General features: G+C 35.5%; 1 protein-coding gene across 4 annotated transcripts in view; it reads left to right on the top strand.

Moving 5' to 3' along the window:
* LOC149704933 (uncharacterized) overlaps positions 1 to 12,961 on the top strand; it is an 81,171-nt gene extending 68,210 nt beyond the window's left edge. For 3 of the 4 annotated variants that reach the window (XM_089865065.1, XM_089865067.1, XM_089865066.1), the window contains exons 5-7: positions 1,137 to 1,270; positions 9,922 to 10,153; positions 11,476 to 12,961. In XM_089865065.1, the coding sequence (XP_089721191.1) occupies positions 1,137 to 1,270; positions 9,922 to 10,153; positions 11,476 to 11,597 (488 nt within the window). In that variant the 3' untranslated portion in view covers positions 11,598 to 12,961. The remainder of the gene's footprint in view (positions 1 to 1,136; positions 1,271 to 9,921; positions 10,154 to 11,475) is intronic. The other variant, XM_089865068.1, reaches the window with a different exon arrangement.
* The last annotated feature ends 10,303 nt before the right edge of the window (positions 12,962 to 23,264 follow it).

Below are 23,264 nucleotides of genomic sequence, written 5' to 3'. Positions count from 1 at the left end.
GTCTTTCATTTTAAGCAATTTCGCAAAGAATCCAATACGAAAAATATAGAAAAATTTAATTAAATCCAAATAGAGAATTCTTTGGATGAAGTTCAAAAGAAAGATTGATTTTTGTTAAAGAAAAAACACCTAAATTTTGACTTTTGATTTATTTATATCGTATCTTAAAGCATGAATTGCTTTTCCAAATATACGTTATCAATGAATTACCATTTGTCGAGTCTAAAACTAGAGTTAGATAAGAGAAAGAGAGAGAGTGAGTCTTTCTTTTCGAATGAACTAAGCCTTGGTCTCTTAAAATTCAGAGTTAAAGAAACTTGCAAGTTGCAAAAGCGATAAGAGAGAGAGAGAGTAATATAAGTCGCACTACTTCTTCTTCTTCTTCTTTCAACCAATTAATTTTATTCTCACCTTTACGATGCAATTTTATCTTTGTCGAATTTAAGTTACCTTAAAGAAGTTAAGTCCATCGAAATTAAACTCCTGTCCTAGGTGTTATTTTAAATTGAAGTATTTAGCTCGAGGGAAATTAATTTACAAAGGCTTAGGTGGATTATTCAGCTTCAATATCCCTAGAGAGAAATGAAGATATATATGTGTCTGGATCCAAACATATTCTGGTCGTTATTGCGCATGTGTAATAAGAATATATTAAATATCTCCGGTTAAGCATGTTTTTAAAGATTGGGGGTCCATCGTATGACGCTCCTCCCATTTTAAGCAACAACTGAGAACGCGCCACAAATATAAAAATATCATAGCCGGATAAGAATATGCTTAAGAACGCGTGCTGATTGTATGACGTATTATATTTTTGAAACAAGCCCCTCCCCCTTTATGCAACCACATAGGACGATGCGTTAAGACCGCGTGCTGATTGTACGACGTACTAAATACCAAGACAAGTTACTACCCATTAATGAAACCACGTAACTATAATAAATACAGAGTTGGGAAGAAATGTTAACGTGACCGCGAAGGAAGTATGTTTCAATTAAAAAATCACTAATTGACGAATTAAAAACAAGAAAAACAAATTTCAATGAAAATGTGGAAGAAGAAAAAGACCTTAGCCAGGGCGGCGTTGTTTTGATGGAGCTGTTCCCCTTACTAGGTCCGTATACCAAACATTCCAGTTTTACCAACGGAAGGACCGAAAATAGCCGGTGGAAGACAAAGGTACCAGGTCGGAGAGACCGTCTCACTCAATTGCACCTCGGTCAAGTCCAAACCCGCAGCCATCCTCAAGTGGTTCATTAATGATGAACCGGTAAGTACAATTCCTCAAATCAATAGACCATTCCATTAGTTCCTGCCAGTGGCCACCAACTTTGGTTATTTCTGTCTCGCCAAGAAGCGCCGCCAGAGGCAGTGTGATCGAATGGAATGATCTTATTAAGTCTGCCAAGTCCAAATATTTAAACGAAGGATTTTGAAAACATGAATTCAATCATTTTACTATGATAAAACTTTCCCTATAAAAATCATGCCTTTTCCCATCAGATAAAAACCGATTTTTTTTATTACGAAAAATTTAGATGATTTCCAAGACATCCCACCTCCCCCCCCCCCCAAGATTCATCAGCGAATAGATCGTTCACCCTAAATTCTAGTTCTCCTTTCGTTTTCCGCAATTTTCTTTTTCGAAATACTACTATAGAATATCGTTTTCTGTATTCTCCACCCATAATACGGAGCATTTTACAAAAGGAGCAACGCAAGACACTTAAGAAAAGAAAGCTAAAACTTTCAAGTCTAGTTCATACTAGATTAAGTAAGAGTTTTATTCCCTTTAAAGGGAGAATTAAATGTCCTTTTATCAATGTAAATCAAAAAAGTATGGTGATCCGGCCCATTTCACTCTCCCTTTAATAAAGACTGAAAACGTGAAAGGAGCATCAACTCTCTAATCATAATAATTACTTAATTTAAATTAAAGTTGTCCTAAGCAATTTAAGATTACAACTAAATTACTAGAAATAACGTAACTTCGTTAGTTGAATTTCGGGATTAAGTTAAAGGGATAGAATCGGATTTATCTGAGTTGGTCAAACTAACATTGGTTTTCTATAAATTAACCAACCCTAAAAACATGGGGGTCAGTAGAAATCGCGAGAAAAATTTATTAATTAAAATAAACGTGAATAAAAATTGAAATTTTGAACGCCAGATTTAAAATCGGCCACCATTTTCAACCCATTACCTACGTAGGTAAAGTTCGGCCTCTGATTGGTTGGTAGTAGTTGGAATGAAAACAGTCGTTTAAGGAGTAAAAAGTAGTAGGAACGAGAATCTAGGTCAGCTTGCCTGGTGAATCGTCGTCTGCTTATATGCTTAAGAATGTCAGACGAGAAAGTATTTCTGATCATTCCGGTCCTGAATCTGAGGATGAAAGTTCGAACTCTGATTCTTTGGATTCAGAAAATTCGGAACAATTTATAATAAACGAATCTGAGGGTAGTTCTTCTGAAGTAGAAGAATTTGGTGTGCAGCCATACCAATTCCCGTCAATCTGTATCATACTGCGCTCACAGAATGAATCCCCCTACCAGTAGGAAAAACACTACGGAGCCTTAGAGACTTATGAAGTCGAAATTGGTAGAGACGAACTAGTAACGTTTTTCGGTGGTTCGGCTCTGTGTCACCAGGTGCCCTCATGATCGCAAAACAAGAGCATTTTGGATCTTTTAATCGTAATTTAAAAATCATTAATTAAACTAAAATATAAAAACATATATATTTTCAGAATCCTTATTTGTCTATCTATCGAAATAAATTAACCTTATAGGGATTTATTGCAATGAAATTAAAAGAAAGTATCCCTTTAAAATAATTTAATTTACTCTAATATGAACTTAACCATCTAGACAAGGAATAGAGAGGAAGAAAGCGGAGAGGAATAAATAATAACAAAAAAAAATGAGCTAGGAAAGTTTTTGGTGTATGGAGAAAAAGGAACAGAACAAGAGTGCACTTCTGCAAACGACACGAGATTTATGTTCAGGAAACCTGATCTAATACAGAGAAAGACAGTATAAGAATGAAAACGAGTAATAGCATCTTTACTTCTACCCCCGCCTTCAATTATATTGTTTATATCTAAGTGAACAGGCAATAACGCTCGCGAGGACAAAGGTTCGATATAAGGGGTCCTTCACAAAACACTTTAGGGGGTTTATCATCAATACATTCTTTAACAACGTATGGTTCTTTACGTAAAGGTCCATTCAGCCTTGAGTAAAATCTTAACTTCCAGTTGGTTAATTTCATTTCGGTAGTTCAGTTCCTTGTTCAGACGCGAAAGCAGACGACGTAAAACGACTCGCGGATATGGTGATTTTTTTTGAATCAAGACTTTTGAATACTAAAATAGCCGAATTCAAAATTACAAATACCAAACACCGCCAAGAGTGCAACAAAAATCCTACAACTTTTCATAAATCGTCTGCTAAAACGTAGCACACTCGATCACGCGTCAAAGGCAGGATCAAGTGAGCTATGACTAGAGAAAAGGCCCTAACGAGGTGGTGTCATCTTGATAGCGCCCGACGAAACTGAAAAATTTCAAACTAAACCCGCGAATCTTTTACGTAGTCGTTGTCACGCGAGCAAAGAAGCTTCACCGACATCTGAATGGGACTTCGTTCCCAAATTGTAATTGCGGAGAGATCGAGTTTCCTTTGAATGAGTTGTTGCAGTGCAGTAAAACTTTATCAAGGGTCCCCCTTAGTTTATATCTTCAGTGTGGTTATTATAGTTTTACTGAGGTTTTGTTATAGGTAGGATTTTTTTCTTCTTGTTCTTTTATTTTTTGTGTTAGGGTTCGATATTGTCTGAATGAAAGGTTGACATCTAGGGCGATATAGTTTTCTGGAATGACTTACCCTATGCTGGAGGGGTTGAGTTGTGATTGGATGGAACAATTTCGATGAACATATCGTCGTATGAACTTTTATTTCAGCCAATCAGAAAATATCTTCTTGTTGATTAATTTTTCCGACCATCTAAAAAAATAAATAAAATTTGTTTAAGTGGAAAGATTTTAAGGGGGTCAAAGGTAAATAAATCCAAATGACCATAAATTACCTACATAATATAATTAATAACAAGTTTCGTAACCTTAAATTTAATCAATAATACTTAATCGATTCAAATTTCTCTTTAAACGTGGAATGGATTTTAAACACACAAAACAATCGAAACATTTGCAGAATATTCTAGCCGTTTGCATGCACAAAAAAAGGAAAAACAAACATTGGAATAAGGTAGGATCAGAATACAGTTGGAAAAAGAAGCAAAAACATGAAGCGTGCAAAGAAAAAACAACCAAAAACGAAAAACTTTCAATTTTTCCAAAAACGAATAAGAAAAATCGTTTTGGAAAAATTCCCCGTAGAGTTTTGTGTGTTAGTCTTCTGGGGGATTTTAAGATAAAGGACCATCTTCTCAAAGTGAAACGAAATGGCATGGGTGCCCCACTTTTAAAGGGAGCGTGAAGAGTTCATAGAAATTATTTTTATTCCCCTTAAAATGTGACTAAAAATGTTACTTCACCAAAGATTCGAGTTCATTTTTAAACAATTACCGTAAATTGGTGCACTAGTAGAAAAGTTCATTGTTAGTGCATAATTGAATAAGTTCATAAGATGTGTTCCATAAGTTTGTCACAGGTTACTGAGAGCTTTTCATGAAGTGATGTAGGTCATAAATTCAATGTAAAGCGACGCTTGTCGAAGGATTAGTACAGACTAAATAGGAAGATGGAAGTCCTGCAAAATTAACCGAGTGTAGTATTTCAATTCTTGCTTGTCGTTCTCGAACTAGCTCGAGCTGTAAGTCTCTAGCATTACAAAGTATAGGTAGTGACATACTTATGGAACAAATCTTATAAACTTATGATAATTGTTAAGCCTATGCCTCACTTCTAAAGCAACGATAAAATAAACTTTGAACTCTTCAGGCTTCCTTTAAGACTAGAGCAAAGGCCTAACGCGAGAATCAAAAGTGGAATAGGCCTTGGTCACCGCTAGGTACGTAGAGAGAACCCAAAATAAAACCAGAGTATAAAACGCATCCATAATGCATCATTCTTCCCCCCCCCCCCAAAAAAAGAGGGAAACCGTTTTCCTTAAAAAGTCAAACATGAAAAACGCATTCCATTTCCGAAGGACAAGAATTTTATTTTCTTAAAGCTAGTTGTGGAAGCGTTCTCTGAAATGGTTACGGTTTATACCTAGCGTTTCCCGCTCACGAAAAACAAAAATAAATAGGTGCGGGAGTCTTATTGAAATCTTGTTTCAAGACCCTACCAAACCATTCATAGACATACAATTTCAATATATAGGTCTATATTTAGTTTTCTTGAACCATTTTTCTAAGCTTTGACTGCAGTTTTTCAATTTAAATGCTATTTATTATATACTAGAGTTTTGGCTCGTATCATAAATATAAGTTAGAATGAGCATATTGATTATTGGAACTGTACGAGTAATCAAGTCTTTTAGTTTCCGTCAGTTTATACTTTTTGTTAAGCATGGGCGAATACCAGTTTTTGACTGGCGAGACGAATATCGAATAGTGAAAAATTTTCTTATCGAATACCGAGACGAATAGTTGTTTGGGAACCGAATATCGAATAATTAGGCTTAACTTAAAATTGCCCTTATCGAATAGTTATCGAATAGTCAGAAATAGAAGGATTAATTAAAATCAATTTAAATTATATTTAGAATTTAGATGCGCTATGAGTAGTAGCACTTCAGGCCTATTTTCCCATAGAAACTTATACATTAAAAGGTGTAACTACCATTACTTTTTTAAAACATTTTTAGGGTTAATATTTTTGTTTTCTTGAATAGTTAATCGAATATTTAACGAATAGTTAATCGAATATTTAACGAATAGTTAGTCGAATATTTAACGAATAGTAGGCCCGAATAGTAAAATTCACTATTCGTTATTCGTTCGAATACCCGAAATGGGGCTTATCGAATATCGAGACGGTTATTCGTCTCGATATTCGATCGAGTTATTCGTGTTACTCGAGTATTCGCCCATGCTTACTTTTTGTACTGGATTTACTGCATTTTGTCGACGTTACACTGGGACGTTCAGTGCACGTAACAAAGATAATGTTTATGTAAAGGTACGCGTGATCGGTTTTCCTTGCTGAACGCCGTCCGCAACACGTCCTACTCTTTCCTTAGTTGGTGCAAAACAGTAAAAATTTACCTATTTACAAATCATCTATGGTACCTTTGGACGAAGCGTCCATAGCATGCCAGCTCCAGTTTCATATTAAAACTATTTGGCACCAAAACAATTCTTCTTCTAAGAATGTTACCCAAGACGATTTACTATTTCTTCTCCGCTTAAGTACCAAGTTTCCGCAGTTGTACCACTTTCTCCTAGAGTACCAAAATACCCTAGAAGAAGTGTTTATACAATCATGCCATCAACCGCAAAACAAAATAAATAAACCAAACTCGATAGACCAAAACGTATTAGGTATTTCCCGAGAAAAACTTCCGTGAATTAGTTGGCGCTCGAAAACAAAGTTACCGACCGTTCATGTCATATGAAGAATGGACCGAGGCTTAATATACTATAGTAGGTCTACCAATGGCCTAGTTTTGCGCCTACGTTATGGAACCGAAGGTTTGAGTCCAGCAGGAATGGGTATGAGGAAAAGGCCCTCGCCCGACTGAATCGTTTATTGACGATCACTCATCAGCTTCATGCGCTAAGAGAACCCAGAGAGGGAGAGAGGGAAAGAGGGAGAGAGGGAGAGAGAGAGAGAGAGGAAGGGGGAAGACAAAGGGAAGGAAAAAATATAATCTCCAGAGCTAGACTCTCAGCTCATCCTTCAACACTTTTTCCTTAATGAGGTAGCAAGTGATTTGGCTAAAGTTTGAAGAAGTTGCTATAGTTGGGTTAACCGTTTCATGTTTCAAAACGCGGTTACTCGACGCCTGTATACCGTAATCCAAAGAATTTAGCGTGATTTAATGGTAGAGAAGTTAAGCTATAATACCCTTAAATAGCTTCTTCATATTTGCCAATTGAGATATTTTACTTAAGCATATATTTTTCCCAACCGTTCCATGCACGAGATCTTAAAAAACATAGTCAGTTTCCAGCCACCACTTCTGAAAAATTATCCCAAAACTGTACTTTCTCAGAAGGTTAGCGTCAGAGCATCTCCTACGCAGTTTTTCCCCATCCTCATCGGCCACGTTGCCACTTTCTCGTCGTGAACTTCTATATCTCGTTCGTTACCTAACCTCGGTTTCCAATATTGCGGGCATGCACGCTTGCCAAGGCATTGGAACTAGCTAGGGAACCTGTCCGTTCACCCCAACCAAGTTTGCCTCATCTTTTTCTACTTAGCCAAGCGATCTCTGGGAAAGATGGTGGCAGAAAAGGGAAGCCCAAGAGCAAAAAGAAAAAAAAAGAGAGAGGGGAAGCGAGAAAGAAAACCAACATCCGGATGGATGCTGCGATGTGGGCTCTAGCTGTAAGAAAATATTCGCTTCAGTCGTTAGAGCTTCGCTGTACAAACAGGGTGAGAGGAGTGGCAGTACTTTGGGAAGTAATAAGAAAATAAATCTTAACGGTGGCCCGCTTCCTGGAAAAGGACCCACATCGCGTCTTTACATCCTGGAGTTTTCCACTCCTCGAGACAAGTTTTTCCAGGTTTTTAGCTTGTTGGGTGGACAGTATACACTAACAAACCATTTCTTTCAGTTAGGCCTAGTTGGGAAAAAATTTGAAAATTTCTTTGGAATGAATTCAAGTCGCTAGCTAGAGATATAAATTAAATATTTGGTTAAAAGCTGATTTTCGCAAGCTCTAATGGACCTATACCCAAGATTTAGGTATCAACCAATAGACGACAATTAAGGCTATCATACTCTGAAGGTTTTTCCCATTGAGTCCGAGTTCTGACGCTACAAACTCAAGGATCAAGTCGCCATTTACCAGAAAATATATCTCGAGTTCTGGTTGATTCAGGCCCATAAGTATAGATATATATTAGGGCTATCAACAGTCCAGAGTTTTCACGCGTTGTACTTCCTACACTAGAGTTATGACGTAGATTACTCCTACCCATAGAAAATATAAACTAACTCCGACAATTTTCACTCTACAAGAAAAGCTTATTCCTTCAATATATAGAGAATTCCAGATATAAAGGGCCAGCAAATATCTAGAGTTCTAGAGAGAGAGAGAGAGAAACCTCCAACTTGGTTTTGAGGTTTATATAACCTTTTCCTTTCGACCCCTATTCCCATTGCTTGCTAGAAGAAGTCCCCGTTTTATTCGGTCCCTAGCTTTTTTTGGGATGGGGGAGGAGGGTTCTATACAACCACCGGGTGTACAATTTTTGAAGGAGGTTAGAGTCAAAGTCTGAAAGAAAACGAGGAGAAAGGAGAAGAAGAAGAAAAAAAGAAGCTATCCAAGGGACCCGAGCTATACTAGTGAAGATGTAACCCATTGAAAAGAAAACTAAGCTATAAAAAACTATACAGTTTTCGGGTGTACGGCCTTTCCAAAGACGAAAGATGGAAAGGAAGAAAAGGACTATAAGAATCAGGCCCAAATTTCTGCGAGTGGAAAAGCTTTTACGCCATCCCTTGCTGTAAGAGCATAGCCACTCTAAATCATAGTCTTTTTTCGTCTGCTTTAAGTGGTCACTGTCTCCGGGTGAAGGAATTTAAGATATTGCAAATATCGTCTGCTAGGAAAACCTTTTTCATAGGTAACTAACGGATACAGGTGAAGGAAAATATTGAAAATGTCGTCTGCTAGAGGAAGAGTGTTGCTTTAAGACAACTTCTTTAATAGGCAACTAGCACCCTCTACGGTTTAGAAAAGAAATACATTTTGGGCAAGGTTCGATTGGGCATGCGAAAAATCATAATATTCATTTTGATTCACCCCAATGTATTGGCTACGGAATTTTGACTTCAAATATAAGAATTTCATCATAGTGCACTGCCCGAGATTAAGAGTGGCTATGATATAAGATCCTTTCCTCGTGCACTGACAATTCAACTTGATTCAGAGGTGGGGGGGGGGAAATAGGCGCGAAAACTCACAAGCTATTCGGTTCGATTTTTCGGCACCTTCTGGTGGGCGACCTATTCATCGGGTAGAGTGTACCGAGGAAAGGACGAAGCAACATTTTTCTTTATTTTTTCGGTTCGTGGCCTTCCTTAATGTCAACTCGTTCTTTTTAATGGTAATTGCGAACCACCGCCATACTCTTCTTTGACGACTGTCTTCCCATAACTACGTTCCCCCCCTTTTTTTCTTCTTTCACCCCACATTTCTTTCAAAAGAAGGTACACATACACGTTCGAGTACATTTCTATACCGTGACCCCGGTCCATGTTTCAAGTTTCTATCGAGGGGTTATTCACTACAATAGACACGATCCGTATTTAGAAAAGAGTACGCTATACTAGAAAGTTTGTATTGACTTTCTAGGGATATTTGTTTCATGTATAAATAATCCATGCACTCCGTGATCAATCATCCTTGGTTTCTGAACATAAAACAAGAGATTTACAATGAATGGCGGATTTTTATGACAAATTATCTCCACTTCATTCTTAATCATCGTTAATTTTCCACATACAAATCCGCTGACGTAGTAAACAAGACAATGATAATTCTGTTTATATTCAATGACTTTTGCCAGGGAATATTTTAATAAAAAAATATGTATAATAGTTAGTGGTTACCCTCTCGGTAAGCTGCAGAAAATAATGGGAACTTTTTAACATAAAATAATTGAATTTCGTTGGAAAAACCGAGCCACGTTGGTCTTAGAAAGAAATTTCTCTTTCATTTCATAAGTAAAGTATATATCATCTAAGTTGATAACTTTTCCTTTTGTTATTCATTCAATTCCAGGCTGGTTCAGAGTACGAAAAAGAGTATTCTACGACCCTCCACGCGGACGGCCTCGAAACGTCGAGTCTAACGCTAAGATTCGTGGTAACGGAAAAGCATTTCAGAAGGGGTAACATGAGATTGAAGTGTACGGCTACAATTTCGCGACTGTACACCATGAGCGACGAGGAGCACGCCTTGCTCGGCAAACGACAAACATCGGGATTCCAGATCGACGAAGGCATGTGGCAGAGTGAGTGCGCGAACAGGGCACGAAAAAACATTAACCTCATATCCTGATACAAAATTAGAGTTCACTGTAGCTGGTATCTTAGAATAAGAAGGCAGGAAAATAGCGCGGACAATTGCTAACTTCAATTAGTGTCGCTGTAACAGCTAAATTCTGTAGTTAAAGAGATAGTAGCGTTAAAGTTCGACTTAAGCCTTTGATAATTTTAAATATACGAAAACTGTTCTGCTAAGGTTTCTATAATTGTGTGGCGTTGTTTGTTGACGTATGATTGGTTTAAAAGATCTGTAGCTCGTCATATCACCAGCGTGACCCCCATAACGATGCACGGTTTTCTTTAAGACGTGACGTCACCCAACCAATGATTATTTAAACATCAATAGATATACTTAAACAAATAGGACATGAATATATCAAAGGATTTATACGCTACTATCCCTTTAAAAAATTGTATAAAAGTATAAGCTATTTTACGTTTCAACGCATTTTAGTGCATGCGGGGGTCTTAAAACGTAATTTGGGGTTAACTCCCATAATAATTTGCATATTAATTGGAAAACGAGAAGGCAGGTTTACTAATTTTCCCCTCCAAGAAGAAGAAGTAGAAGAAGCGATGTCCTTCGTACTTTTAAGTTAAGATTTACTTTAGGCGCTGGAAAATTTTCTTTACTAGTCGAGGTGTTGAAATTTAATCCCAAAATATGGTAATGAGTTGTGTAATTGGGTTAAAAAGAGTGTCGGTCCCCATTCACTAGTATTATTTTTAATTTTATTTTGAAAAATTCGAAACCTAATGGAAGTTTTAACTGGATTTTCGCTTCCCTTATTCGAGTTAAACAAATTAAATTTGAATAATTTATCGAATATTTATTTATTTATATGGTCTGGTGACTCTAGTCTGTAGATTCTGTTATATATTTTAATTGCTGGAGTCCTGGTATTTGGTATCGTCAAATAGAAAATAATTAAAGCTATCGAATCCCGAAGGAATTTTTCTGGAATTATTTATCTAAAATTTGTCTATTTCACGATTCTCCGGAGCAAAGTTAGGTCTAATATTGAATGTTTTTAAATAATTATTTAATATATTTACATAGGCTTAAATAAATACTTTGTCCCATATTTAGTTATATTCTGTCACCTTCGCGATCCCTAGAGTCTAAAAAACTAATTATTTTTAAAAACCTTATTATTCGATCCGAGTTTGACTTGAGGTTTAAGTATTTAGTATATGTATATTTTTAATTTTAAATATTCGTCTAATTTTTTCTTATTATTCTCTTTTCCCGATCTCAATTTCTCATTCGGTGGATCCACACTTACAGCTCGCGACAGAGCGGCGGCGGGTGTGGATAGCGTTCACTTCGCAACAACCGGTGCAACCGCTTTAAATTCGCGGTTAATTACTCTACTCGTAATATGTTTCTTAACGCGTCTATGGAACTAATTAATAGGAAGAGAGATACGAAACTTTATAAACAGCCCCTCCGTTAAAACAAATGTCAATAAAAAAAAATAAAAACAAAAACCCAAAACCCTTACTGACTCTCTTCCAAAAAAATACAAAAATATAATGTTAATTCACGGCCATGTGTTACGCGCGCCAAAAGAATTAAAAAAAAAGAAATAACCAAAAATACTGTACAAAAATTGAATTCATAATATAACCCAAGGCCTCGAGGTGACGCGTTTCAAGACTTTTTCAACCAAAACAAAGATGGAATTTTGAAAAATTCAAAATTGGAAAAATTGGAAATTTGAAAAAGATCGACGTGAGAAAAATTATCGTAATAGAACGACTGTGATAATAAAATGGTGGACGATTTCTGGAATTTTTTGGATAACTCAAACAAAAAGAGATATTACAAAAAAGAAACAAATTGAAAAAAAAATTATATCGTTTTAAATAGTGCCTCCTTGTCTAAAAACCTGTTGAACTCAAAGCACCGTTTTTGTTTTTCAGTTGGTTACTTTATAATTTAACCGTGATGTTATTGGTTAAGGCGATTTCACGTGCAATTTCTACGTAGTTGTAAAGATTATGAAACGCGCTTCAAAATGAAAGAAACCACGAGAAAATCGGATGGTAATTTATAAAGTTATAATCATTTTAAAATTACAATACTGATTTTTTAAAAAAATAAAAGATTTTTGAAAAATAAATCTAATTTTGAAAAGCTTATAACTTTCTTAATTCTGGTTCGATTTGAACGCGATTTGTAGCGTTTTAAAGATCGTTTCAAGCTCAACCAATTACGTATATAACCTACCTGAAATATGTCGCGTAAAAACAACCAAAAACTGATGTGTAAATTTACAAATAAAACAGATAAACTATAACCAGTGAAAAAATAAAACTAAAAAAAGTAAACAAATCCTCTTCCTAATAAATACAAATCTCCGGATTATTAAAACTCAACAAATCCCCTGGGCCATATAATAATTGTTTACAAGAAAAAAAAACGGTTTCAGCTATGCTAAACGGGTAATTGTATTATTTCGGTTATAACACGGTAACAAATACCCCCTGAAAAATGAAATGGAAAAATAGCTGAAATTACAAAACTGGGAGTAACATATATGATACCCTCCACAAAAAAAAAATAAAGTTATATCAAGTTGAAAAAGATATGAAAAAATAAAAGTTAAAAATACTAAAAAAAATGTTCCCTCAGTTGAAAAATATTTGAAAAATAAAAATAAATAGATGAAACTGTGAACTGATGACTTATAAACAAAACAAAAAAAAACAAGAAATGTAAGCGTATTTTGTAGTCAAAATAAAGGCTTATCGGCTGAAAAAAATGAATTATTATCGTTGCTATTCATTGCAGACTTAAGCGAATAATCTTTTCTTGAAAGTGAAACTTCGTTAAGAAATAATGGACGCAAGGCTTAAGAAATTAAAACCTTACTTATATAAATTAAAGTGATTGTGACACGTGGCGTATTTTAAGGAAAGATGTTTTGTTACCCCTTTAAAAGCTAAAAAGAGGTCGTTCGTAAAATTTATTAGGGAAATACGCCGCTGAAAACTTATAGCAGCGCAGGCAGGCGGTAAAAAGCCAAGTTAAGTGACGGCTTGTCACCAAGAAGATAATGTTAATCAATAACAGGCGTTGCTAAGCCTTGGCCGGCTATTTTACAAGCAAGAAGTTGGTGCTATCAACAAACGCGCCACTAATAAAGCCACCACACCAGGAGAAGAATTTTTAGCTTAATAAATGTCAAAGAACAGTCACCCATCTCTGTCCAGGATCCCTATCTGCCGTCCTCATCCTCCTTGACACCGAGCGTATCATTTGTTCTAGGGTGCAACCATGTCAAAAAGACGCCACGACGCTATAGGTCTTGTTCAACGCCTTTAATACAAAAATGTTCTACAGCTTTGATTTTTATTCCCTCAAAGTTGGTGGGTTTCGAGGTTTATTACTTTAATAATACTTATTATATCAGGGTCACGACGTGTGAGATGGAGAGAAAGGAGTCAGCTAACGCTAACTGGACTCGACTTCATCGGCATGGAACAGGGGACGAGACTGTTCTTCGACTTCAGTGGGACTAACTGACCATAGTAAGTAACGGCTCTATGGAACATAACAGTTAGGATATGCTTTAAGATGTTCAAGGGGCTAACCAACCATAGAAAAAAAAATGCCTCAGAGGTTAGAAGTTGAAAAACCCTTCGGATTTCAGGCGGTACAGATCACGATATAGTACCGCACCTCTTGGATTTTAAAAATCAACTCTTTAGTCAAACTAGAAATAATTCGGGGTCATCTCCCACTTCCTGCCAGCTCAAGAAAGCTATTAGAATGTCTAAAATCTGCCAAATTTTTATATCAGAAACAGCGGGGTCAACTCTTTGAACAAGAGGGGGTTTCAAACGTCCTTGACAATCTTGTTTTTAAAGCTTTGTAGTATAAGAATAAAAGGAAAACGGTTTCATCGGATAGACGAGCGTGAAAGAAATCCTATCCAAAGAGAGAGGACTAAAAAAATAGTTTTTTTTCAGGAGTGAGCAAATGGTGGTGTTCTGTTGGAAACGCAACGTTGGTCCCTCAAGGATGGCTGTAGGACAAGGGGTAGGACATTTATAACATGGAAAAAAATTGCCTAAAATTTTCACTTTCATGTCGTAAAAAGATCTAATAAAAAAATTGGTCTTCGCAATCTTGATATAACGGACGAAGTGACCTTCCCCTCTGAAGGGAAAAAAATGGAGGCATGCATTTCGGGTGGAGAAAGCCGCGTTACACGCTCCAAAGAATTTTTGAATTCCCTCGCCAAGGGACACTTTTCTAGGGGACCTTTAGATATCCAACCAACCTTTTCCCCCCAAGGACAAAAATTGGAAATCGTTGGGATCAAAAAGAATTCGACCCCGAACCGATGCTTCAAATTCTTTCGTAACTTTTCAGTCAGGTTAAGATATTTAGCTCCTCAGCCTAACGAGACTATTTTTATTAATTTTGCCGCAACGCTATATAGTTCGTGACGACAAAAGTCACGTGATTCTGTTTACGAACCAACAAGCATCGGTCTCCAATAAGAAATAATAACATTTCGCAATATATTTTGGTAAATACAAGATAAGGTATAACGTTGCAAGATTAATAATTGAAATATGGTAGCTATATATCTATCCGTATATAGTCCATAATTTGAAATACACGCTTCTATGATTCGAGGTTCAGCTCAAAGGAAGCTGAAACTCTTTCTTGCTTTATAGTATGCTTTCCGCCATATTTTAAAATGGCGGCTCACAAACCCTTTCAAAACGGTATCTCGATAATATACCTCAAAGTTATAAACTTCGGTATCTAAACCTGTCTTGATTATTAGTTCCGTTTCGCTTATCCCAGGTAATCTTCTTTGATCTCACCGACATGGAAGGTATACAAATAAGATATATAATAACAGGTATGGCAAAAATGATACCGTATATCGAGATATTAATTATTTCAGTTGTATAGCAGGGAGAAAGAAAATTAATTCCAAGAATTCCGTAAAGAATATACGATATAATAAATACAACAAAGAAAAATGCAGTTTATCAACTATAATTAAATAATTATTGTTTTACCATAAGTTTATATTCTATAAGTCATCAATATATTACGATGGTAAAATATTGAATTCTATTTCGATTTCCCAAATTCAATTTCGATGTAGAGGGCGGGCGGTTACTTTAAGGGAAAAATTCTCGCCAAAAACATTAAGGGACTTAATGGAAAAATCGCATTTGTTTTCCCCATTCTCTGGTGAACGATTTTTGGAGAGTTATATATATATATACATCCCGCTGCAAATGTACAATACAATTGTGTTGGGATATACTGTATAGTTTGAAAGCGCGCTGCCGGCCGCAACTGTTTAGAACTCATTGTTCTCTTATTTACCCTCAACAAATTTTTGGTCAATACAAATTCAAAAAAGATGGTCATTTGAAGGGTTTGTTGGACCGGGCTCCGGGGAGTAGTTGAAAAGGAGACGAATTGTACGCGAATTTTATACTGGCAATGATAAATCCTAACTCCCACAACGGGAGAAAGGGAAAACTTGGTTATCGCTTATCAGGTGGCACGCGGAATCAGAGATCCCGCTAACTCTAAACTACGAACTGCCATCTCGTGCATGAGAATGAAAAAGCGTCATCTGTAGTTGCACAATCAGTATTTTTTTTGAAAATAGTGCATTTTGTGTTGGAGAGAGGGCGCAAAATAGTAGCTCGATATACAAATGGTATCCCACGTGATAAGAAGGGACAAATTTCACCCCTTTCCTCCCACTCTTTTGAGTTTAGGTTCGCAGAGTAGAACATCTACTACCACTACGACTACGTACGACTGAATAAAACTAATAGCCCCATCGTTTATATATGGCTAAAAAAATTCTAATTCGACAAAAATTGATCTATTCTGATGTTAAGCAGACGCAAGGTCCAAGCAACGCTCGTAAGGTGATTAACAATAGCTGGCACAACTTCCTGAATTTTTAGATCGATATTTATCTCATTAGTAATTTGGTTTACAATTAACCGTCGCATCAAAATTCCATTATAGATACGTGCTTTTCGCTTTAAAAGAACCAGACTAGTCTACAGAATTTGTGAGAATTGCTAGGGTTGAGTTAAAATTTAGGCTTTAATATTGGTATCCTAGAATTTCTCATATAGCCTTCTTAAAGAGTTCGACATGAACCTGTGTCCTTCGTGTCCATAGTCTGTTATAAATATGCAAATTAGAGAAAGAGACGGGTGTAACAACAGCTGGCGGTCGCTTGCTTTTGCAGTAACCTCTACGTAACGAATAAGGTTACATCATAGCCATATAAAACTCTCCGAAAGTATTGTAGAGAAGGTACACTTATCACAAACAGAATCCATCACCTACTCGTATTCCTTCAAATTGGAAAATAACAGCTGGTCATGCATCTATTATGTTACGATTTGTAGTAGAAACCTTTCAATGTAGATGTCGCCACAGTCTCTTTAATTATGACAGTGATTATAATATAGGAATTAAGGTAGACCAATACTTATCAAGAGAAACATAGGGTTATGGCTATATTGAAAACCCTTGGGTGTTCCCGCCTAGACTGCTTTAAAACTTTATATTTTTTCCTTGGAAAGTTAAATTAATAGAAGACCATTTTTGTTTTTTTAAAACCTATATTTAAAATTAAAAAAAATTACTCTGGCTTCCGCCAAAAGTGTTAGAGCTTCTTAATTAATGAATCTACTTTGGTTATTAATTAATGTTTTTGCTGATTCAGTGTTTTACCCAAAACCTATTCCACACTAATCCTTAATTCTCCACAGTTTAGTTTTAGTGGACCCACGAGAGCTGGTAATAAGAAATTATCCAATAAAAACGTCTTACGTTAGTTAACTAGATGTAATTGGTAAGAAATTAAAAACACAAATTTAATTAGGTAACGCGAAAAGGGAATTAAATGAGAAACGTTGTTTCGTTTGAATAAAAATAAAAAAAAATTCCAGCGAATTTCCTTCATGTCAAAAGTAATAAATTATGCAACTAGAAAAAAATTGGAAAAAGCTTTTGTTTTCGGAATTGAATTTCAAGACAGTAAAAATTAAATTAATTTTGAAATTCATTTACCGTAACTTAAGCTAAGCGATCAGAAACCATGTTAAATTCTTCAACAATTTTTTCTATGGCAACAATATTTTTAATGTTGTAATTAATGTTAAATATAATTACGTACATATAGAACATAGTTTGAGTTTCAAAAGGAGTCAAATAACGTTAAAATCGGTCCATAACTAACGAAGACACGAATTTTTAAAAATTGTCATACACAGATGTATTGCAGATAAATAGTTTTACAGGGGTGCGTAGGAAATACATTATAGCTATTGCCCCTGTAGGTTCGGCACCAGTATTTATTTTTTTTAAATGAACAATATTCCCATTTTGAAGTACATTTAGACGATTTAAATGCGTGGAAACACCCTGCACACAAATAATTTCCTGTATAAACCCAAAATCCTTCAGTTTAAGTTTCCGGAAATCCAGGACTTCTACAATTTTAAGGGTTAACTCTTTCCTATCTTATCACAATAAACTTTGCTCCGTAACTATAAAAGTTTGGAAGCTACGCTACGGTTACATTGACCTGGAGCAACCCCTATTCTTTGTCTTAACTTCTTATTAGATAAAGATTTTAGGAGAAGAGTGTTTTGGTGCTAGCTCAAAAGATTAAGAGTGCTAAAGGATTAGCAAACTGCTTAAACTCCGCTCAGCCCCGCTTTGCTCAGCTCTAAAGCGACCAAAAAAGTCTTAAGAGGGGTTAGGTGAAGATGCTGCCTTTCAACTAAAGGTACAGTTTCAAAAATTTATTTAGAGCCTCTTTGAAAGCTCGAAATAAACCCGAAAACACCGAAATCGCTTCGAAACTAAGAAAGTTGTATGTTTTAGCATAGACACCAATTTTTCTGAATTCATAAAATATTTATATTGAAGAATTGTGGTACAATCTATATAGGCCTATGTCCAGAAAGAAATGTAAAGCGTGATTTGACAATCGTGGCACACGACACAGAGCGTGCAAGGGAAATTTTGTTTGCAAGAAAACATGTAGGGGTTGGATATCTCCCATTTAAATTATCGATGTATTCAGAATATATTTTGAATTTTTAAAATAATTCGGAGATATTTCATTTAGCAGATAGGTCTAATCTAGGAGAATCAATAATTATTACCTGATTTCCCATAATTTTCAACCCCCCCCCCTGCACGATCCGTAAAATGAACCCAATATTGTTGGAGTTGGTTCACAAGTACGTAAGTTTAATTATAACCGTTTTCGAAAACCAAAATGAAAAATTTAATTAAAAAAAGTAAAAAGTCTTGCATAATTTAAAAATTCATAACTTCCTTAATTTTTACCCGATTTTCTTGACCCGGGGCTCATTTTGAAGCTCAAACCTTACACTACACCTATATACTACCCGTTCCTTCTCAAAGACGTTCTATTTCGCGTGACTCTGCCTTTAAAGAAAGCATATATACACAGGCAATCTCTTGGGTGCAAGAATACGGTTAGATCTTGAGTCCATTAGAGGTTAAGCTCGGTTGGTCATCCTTATAGACACTATATAACCCCACGCTGATATTGTTAATTGGTCTCTGGATATTTTTACGAGCTAATTTTATGAAAGGTAATTCTTGAAAAGAGAGAGAGAGAGAGAAAACTGTGAGGAAACGTTACGTAACGATAAAGATGGGAGGGCGTGAACTTTTGGCGCCAAAATCCATTAAAACACTCCAGTCAACGATAAGTAAAATTGACCTTTAATAGATCCTTGACCGTGTATCAATTAGGTACCGTTGGGGTCCCCCGTATTATAGGCCCTAATCGTTCCAAAGTTAAATTGACGGGGCACCCGCGGGGTTCCCTTTTGCAAAGAGAAGCTCTAATGGACCCCCACCCTTCTCCTATATTAATTTTCAAATGAGCGTTTAACGAAGCTGCGGAACTCGTACCAAGCCACATTTAGAAAAAGGGCTGGTCATCAACCGAATATTTTCGAACGAGTCGTTGATTAAATATATTAACATTAAGTCTATTAGAAACGTATTTTTAATTGAGTTATACGTTAATTATCTAGATTGAATAAAGGAGGGATGACACCGGATTTCAATTAGAAGAGTTCCCCATAGAATATTTGGTTCAAAAAAGAAACTCACTAGAATGTTTGAGTTGAATTTCAACCGATATTAGGCCTAAAATATTTGACCATCTATGGATTTTTTGGTCAAAACAGTTTCAGCCATCAGTCAAAGAATGGGAAACGCAATGCGTAATAATCTCATGATGTTTTTGCCAAGGCCAGGGGCCTAAACTAAATCACGTTCTCTCCTTTGATTGGCTTAGACAAGCTTGGAGCCCTTCATGTATGCTAAGTTTAAAGCATGCCATAGTGACCCAAATCATTCCACTTGAATCTATTTATGATTAGGCCCAAAGTTAGGCCTAATTCGTGCGTGAAGAGAAATTTTCGAAACAGCTTGTTTTTGTATTGATGATTCTCAAGGGTAAATACAAAGAAAAAAATCCCATGCCTGTTGATGGCGCTTTACTAAGCCTCGGTCTGATCAATTTTCTTTTACTCTTAGGCGAACTGCCTTCGCTAAGCGACTTGGCAATTTTTATTTCATTAAACCATAGATGTTTCCTCTGTTTTCCCACCCCCTCTCTCTCTCTACTCTCTCCCACTTCCGTTTCTCAAACGGAGTTTCGTGGTAGGATCCCCCTAAAAAACAGACGGTAAAACGCGCTTCTGATAGGCGGAGTCCAGGAGATAAATCCTAAATCTATCTAAGTATACATTGGACCGTTTTGTAACCGATGAAAATTATTTTGGTTTCAGTGGTTATTGGATTGAACTTGCAATACCGGTTGAAAATTTTAAAATCTAGTTCTGACTTGAAGAAATGTTGGAAATATTTTAATTTGATCTTAACATCCAAGTTATCTTGTAATTAGATTCAATTTTATAAAGTATAAATAACCGAATCTCAAGTTACCGGAAGTTCGGTATTCTTGTGTATCGACGTGAAACAGAAAAAATGACCAATGAAGCACTGAATGTTTTTGATTGGCCTAAGTTTGCAAACCAGAGCTGGTCTCTGAGAATCTAAAAGCAAGCCTATTCAATGAAATGATATGAAGTTGTAGTGTCTCACAGTTCGGAATACTAAAATGCGATAAATGCCTTATACGAAATCTTTAAAACAACATCTTTTTGGAAGGTGGTACATTTTGGGTACTAAACTATACCCATAAAATCATATAACATCTAAGTTCTCGATATTTTCTGAAACTCAACTTGTTTCACCTATCATAGTTGTATAGTTTTTATTTGGTTCATCGTTTGATGTCTCGGACGGGGTCCATACGGAAACCATCTTGGTGTTTTTTACTCCTTAAAGTTACTACCCTACAACTATTAGCCCGTTCCGGCGTTTCCCCCCACGCTAGCGGAGTGAGCGAGAGAGAGAGAGGTGTACCGTCTACGCCTTGACGCGTACTTGTACTGTACCGAAGCGTACCGTAGCGGCGCTGATGTTTTGTAATCGAGAATCGATTTATCAACGGAATGGTCTTCCCCCGGATCAATCGAAGAAGTACTACTTCTTTCCAAGCTATTTGTCCACTAAGAAAAACCGAATTAGTGATATAGACTCGTACTTATAAAATATATAGTATTGGTATCTATTAGGATTACAACATTGCGACGCATTCGTCCTAACTTAGTGGACGAAGCTTATATTCTGATCGATGACCGGCCGTTTCGAGCAAGAAAAAAATAGCCACCCAAATCTGGTCCGAAAAATCTCATACCATGATTTTTTCCAGGATACTTTTTTCTTCTTGGGGCTGACTTTTCTAATCACTATAAGATGTTTAAAGAAATTGCGTTTACTTCACGTCTACGAATTTTCATAGATATTATAAATAAAATAAGCCTAGAAATCACTGTTTAAATTTGGGTACGTGGCGGGTAGAAGTAAATAAGATATTTGCTTGAAACACAAAAAAACATTACGACTTTTCTGGACCATTTCAGAATAACAAAGTATATGTTTCCAGTGCAAAATATAAGAAATTCGTTTCGTTCGTTGGTTTAAAGGTTCCCCTTAAATGAAGACCCAAGAATTCCATTTAACCCTTTATAAATTTAAACAACGTAAATATTGACCCAAATTAAAGTTCATGTTATATTTAAAGGAAATGTCTAGGATAGAAATGATAATTTGTTTATTCGAAGCAACATTATGAATATTGCAATTTCTTGTCTGTATTAAAGGAAGCAATGAAGTTAACTTACTTGCATGTATATAGAAGTTATACTTATTCAAATTAAAAAGAAAAACATTCTAATATGCCCCAATTCTTTAACGAACAAATTCATCTTTAGTTAACTGTGACAAACTGTAGTAAAAATAATCTATTATTTAAAATGTAATTAAATTTCCTGAGTTCGTAACTTTAAAATCAGGTTCAACAATATTTTAATATTTATCAATTCTTCTTCATATCTAGCCCCCGCGTCAGAAAGAATTATAAAAAGAAGAGTAATAATGAAAATTGCATGTAAATAGAAAAACAAAACCAAAAACGTGGATGGAAAACTTAAACTGTTATTAGCATAATTCTGTCTGATGAAAACCAAAAAAGTATTGACTACACTCCTATAAGTATAATTCTCTCTGATGAAAAAATACAATCTCAACCTCTTAATAAGAAATAAAAGAAAGTTCACATGAAGAAATCTCGATTAACATTAAGGTGATATACTTAAATAAATAATTACGGTTCGACAAAGCTAGAAGTTGTCAACGAAACATAATAAAAAGTTGATAAAAAGAGCAAGCAATCTTTTCAGTAAGTTTAAAATTGAAAAATAAAAAAAATAATGTTTCTTTCACCTTTTAAAGTTTTCATGAACTCAATGGGATATGTTTACATTCTCAGACGACCGTATTAAAATGTATACCCAGAATCTCTCATTATATATTCAACTCCTTACAACAAATTTCGATAATATATTTGTACGTATATTTGCTTAACCGAACAAATTCGAGGAATTTTGGTATATTATTTTATAAATGCAAAAGTTATTTTATATGTAAAGACATTTCAGATAGTAGTATAAATAAAATTTAGTCTGCGACTTAAAAGAGGCTTTCAGACAGGTAAAGTAACGCAAACTCCACTTAAAGTTTTAACTTAAAGTTTCGAGCCACGAATGATAAAACGAAATTACTTAAATTATGTCTACTTATTCAGTTCATACTCTATTTAAGATTATTATACTTAACTAAAAGAAACTTTATAAAAGAAATGGGCAGTATTTTTCAAGTTTTAATTTAACTATAATTTTGATGAGAATTTGTTTAGGGAAAAACGTCGCAGAACATTTTCGACTCCAAATGCCTCTGATTAACGACGCCGTATAAATTCATTAGAGCACGCGTAATTACTATTTTAAGTATCGCAATTAAAACTATTAAATCAACTCGTATTAAAAATTCATGTGAAAATTTCCTATCGTTAAAAATGTCATTACTCGATAGCTATTAATTGATAATATAGCCTAAACACCTGATACGCTATAGGCGGATTGATACTTCATTAGGCGTAGAAAAATAGTTCCCATCCCTAAAAGTATATACGCCTATCAAATGTCGTTCGTAATTTGGGAGTGGGAAAAATTTAACATGGAGAGGTGTTAAAATAAAATTTGAATAGAGAATTAACAGCTACGGTTTGAAGTTCTAAGAGAGGAGGAAAATGAGATTCGCTCGTAAAAATGCAGGGAACAAAACTTTAAGGGAAGTATAATAAAATACCCGATTTTTAACTCTCCTTACTTGTAGTACCAGTTTCGATTCGATCCATGGACTAAAACACTAAGAGGACTAACAAAGATATCAATTTTATCACTTGATGAGTCTCTGTTCAGGGGAATACATTATTTACTTCCCCCGAAGAAGCCCTTTGATTTTGAGTAAACTTCACATACCAGAAACAATACAGATTCTAATTTATGTCCCCCTAACTTACTTAGCTTTAAACAGTG

The sequence above is a fragment of the Phalangium opilio genome, unplaced genomic scaffold (genome assembly GCF_054372755.1).
Source record: "Phalangium opilio isolate 3A_F unplaced genomic scaffold, DU_Popi_V2 ptg000014l_1, whole genome shotgun sequence".
In the NCBI taxonomy this organism is placed as follows: Eukaryota; Metazoa; Arthropoda; class Arachnida; order Opiliones; family Phalangiidae; genus Phalangium; species Phalangium opilio.
The sequence above is the reverse complement of the archived record's forward strand: the minus strand, read 5'-3'. Positions and strand labels throughout refer to the sequence as shown.